At 27.3% G+C, this 2,599-nt stretch overlaps 1 protein-coding gene across 1 annotated transcript in view; it reads right to left on the reverse strand.

The window, feature by feature from the left end:
• Positions 1 to 2,070, reverse strand: part of LOC108691966 (transmembrane protease serine 9-like) — a 10,565-nt gene extending 8,495 nt beyond the window's left edge. The window contains exons 1-5 of the mRNA XM_018199979.1: positions 1,978 to 2,070; positions 1,593 to 1,674; positions 651 to 816; positions 347 to 552; positions 35 to 240 (exon numbers count right to left, since the gene is read on the reverse strand). Of these exons, the coding sequence (XP_018055468.1) occupies positions 35 to 240; positions 347 to 552; positions 651 to 816; positions 1,593 to 1,674; positions 1,978 to 2,070 (753 nt within the window). The remainder of the gene's footprint in view (positions 1 to 34; positions 241 to 346; positions 553 to 650; positions 817 to 1,592; positions 1,675 to 1,977) is intronic.
• Positions 2,071 to 2,599: the final 529 nt, after the last annotated feature.

Consider the following 2,599-nt stretch of genomic DNA (forward strand, 5'->3'; position numbering starts at 1 on the left):
TATTTTAAAATCATAATATGACATATTCACTTACTTCGCACACCAAAGAATTTGTACCCACAATTCCAATGCATCCGTAATCATCGTGTAAGTTCATTGCATTTATTCCTGATTTAATACACTCTTTTTGTCCTAGAATAGGAAGTCCTAATTTTCGAGGCCTACATGCCGCATTATCAGTCTGATCTTTGAGCTTGATCCATCCTACCAAAGTTCCAACTTGACCAAGATAAGTTGATCCTGGAATTCAGAAAAGATTTAGTTATATAATCTTATATCTTATCCTCCCCATATTTATTAGATATTAATAGATGTATTATATTACGAATCATAAAAAGAAACAAACCTGGATTAGGTAAACATATTGGTGATATTCTCTTCTCGAATTTAGTTGGGCGACTTAAACGAATTAAAGCTAGATCATGAGTATTCGATTCTAGATTGAATTCTGGATGCAAAATTATAAATTCGATGCTAATGTTTACTGATGAGATATCTAAGTTACATCGATCATATTCTCCCAAGGATACTTTTATTTCATGTGCTGTTGCTCTGCCGAGAAAAATATTAATATACAGAATATCTTACAATTACAGTCTTTTTTACTATTACTAACTGTAATAATGCTGAAGATTTCACTCTGAACTAACCCGATAAGTTGACTAGCTGCTGTTAAGATATAACGATCATTTATCAATATCCCACTCACTAGTAATTTGGACTTTATGTGAATATTTGCGAGCCAAGGAAATTCATGCGATTCTGTATATTCACCACCCAATAACCGCGCTACCTTACGATTTGGTCGACCGCATACTACAGATGTATAAAAAATAAATTTTTTATCGAATATAAAAAATTAGATCAAGGAAAGAAAATGTACAAAAAATATTTTAAGAAAATTATTATATATGTGTGTACATATATGTATATATTTATAGAAGCATATATAGTTAAAAAAAAACATATTTTTTAAAAATAAAATACATAATACTTAACATACAAAAATAGTAACACAATTGGGAATCTTACTATCTGTTACATTTTACAGTTAAATTTACAGTTACTATTGTAATACTTATATATTTTCCATATTTTACATAATGTGCATTACTTAATTAATATATAGTTAGCACAGCTCAATCATTTCATTTTGTCAAAGATTAAAAAAAATATGAATTGCATATCATGAAGTTTCCTCATAAATGCGGGCGAATATTAACGTTTTTTGTTAACATAATAAGCTGTTATAAATGATTATTATACAATTCCTGAGAAAGTAGTTATAATCTTAAAATATATATTTGACATGTCTTGTACGATAAAAAAAATAGATAAAAAATAGTTTAGAGATAATAATTAAGTTATATTTATAAATTATAATAAGAATCAGTAAATTTGATAATCTAGAATTTTTCTTCTTTTATTACTATTTAAATAATAGGTATTGCTCATTATATGATATCAATAATAAATTATTTACATATTAAGTATAGAATTGTTTAGATTTAATGCTTTTAAATTTTCTCCTTGCTACTTATATCATGTTATTTAATAGTATTATACATTTGTATCGTAATAATGTTACTTACAGCAACCACCACAGGTTCGGAATCTTCCCAAAAGAAGATCGAAAACACCGCGTTCATGCCTTATTTTAATCTGATTATCAACCTATTCAACGAATACATTTGTAAGCTTTTATATATTTATAATGTTTTTTAGCCGTAATTCAAATAATAATTTTTAATGTCTAAGTGTTTTTTAAATTAAAAATGTAGAAAGAAATGTAATATATAATTTTATGCAAAATAGAAATTAATATATTATTATGATTAAAAAATTTTTTGCATAATATTTCATATCATATACATGTTAAATATACGGAACGCAATATTACGGAAATACATAAGAAATTGTAAAACTAGTCCACTATAATAAAAATTAGCACGACAAAATTGATATGCTGAAGCTTACAGTAGCATCGATGACGCATCCATTGCAATCAATTCTTCCAAAATTCACCAACAAGATACAAATGAGATATCTGATATAGACTTGCAGCTTCATGACTTTTCTGTCGGTAGTCAAGCCGATACTGGTCTCTTAAATGACTGGTTTGTGTTGTATAGCGGGACTATCATCGCCCGCATCCTGAGACACTCTCAAGAATGTAAATTGAATATAACTCATACATTTTACGCTGAAGTTCGTATTTTTTTCTGCCGTTATATTTATTTTATTTTTTATATTTTATTTTATAACCTGGTAGATAACTAACCGGTTTGTTAGTCCCGTTACATATTTCTCGGCATCGCAGTCAATATGTATATCAATGAAATTCGTATGATATCTTTGATGTTTTTGGTATTTAAAAATTTGTGAATACTTTTTTGAACAAAGAATAAATAATGGAAATCTACACATTTATAATAATTTTGATCATTGTTTCATTTTATATACTGTTTTATTAAAGTTATTTATTATTACAAATATATATATACATATATATATATATATATATATATACGCGCACATATTACAGAGAGATATGTGTCCGGTACAGCTACAGTTCGGTTCGACACTTCGCCGGTCGCGC

This window comes from Atta colombica, unplaced genomic scaffold, assembly GCF_001594045.1.
Source record: "Atta colombica isolate Treedump-2 unplaced genomic scaffold, Acol1.0 scaffold107, whole genome shotgun sequence".
NCBI lineage: Eukaryota > Metazoa > Arthropoda > Insecta > Hymenoptera > Formicidae > Atta > Atta colombica.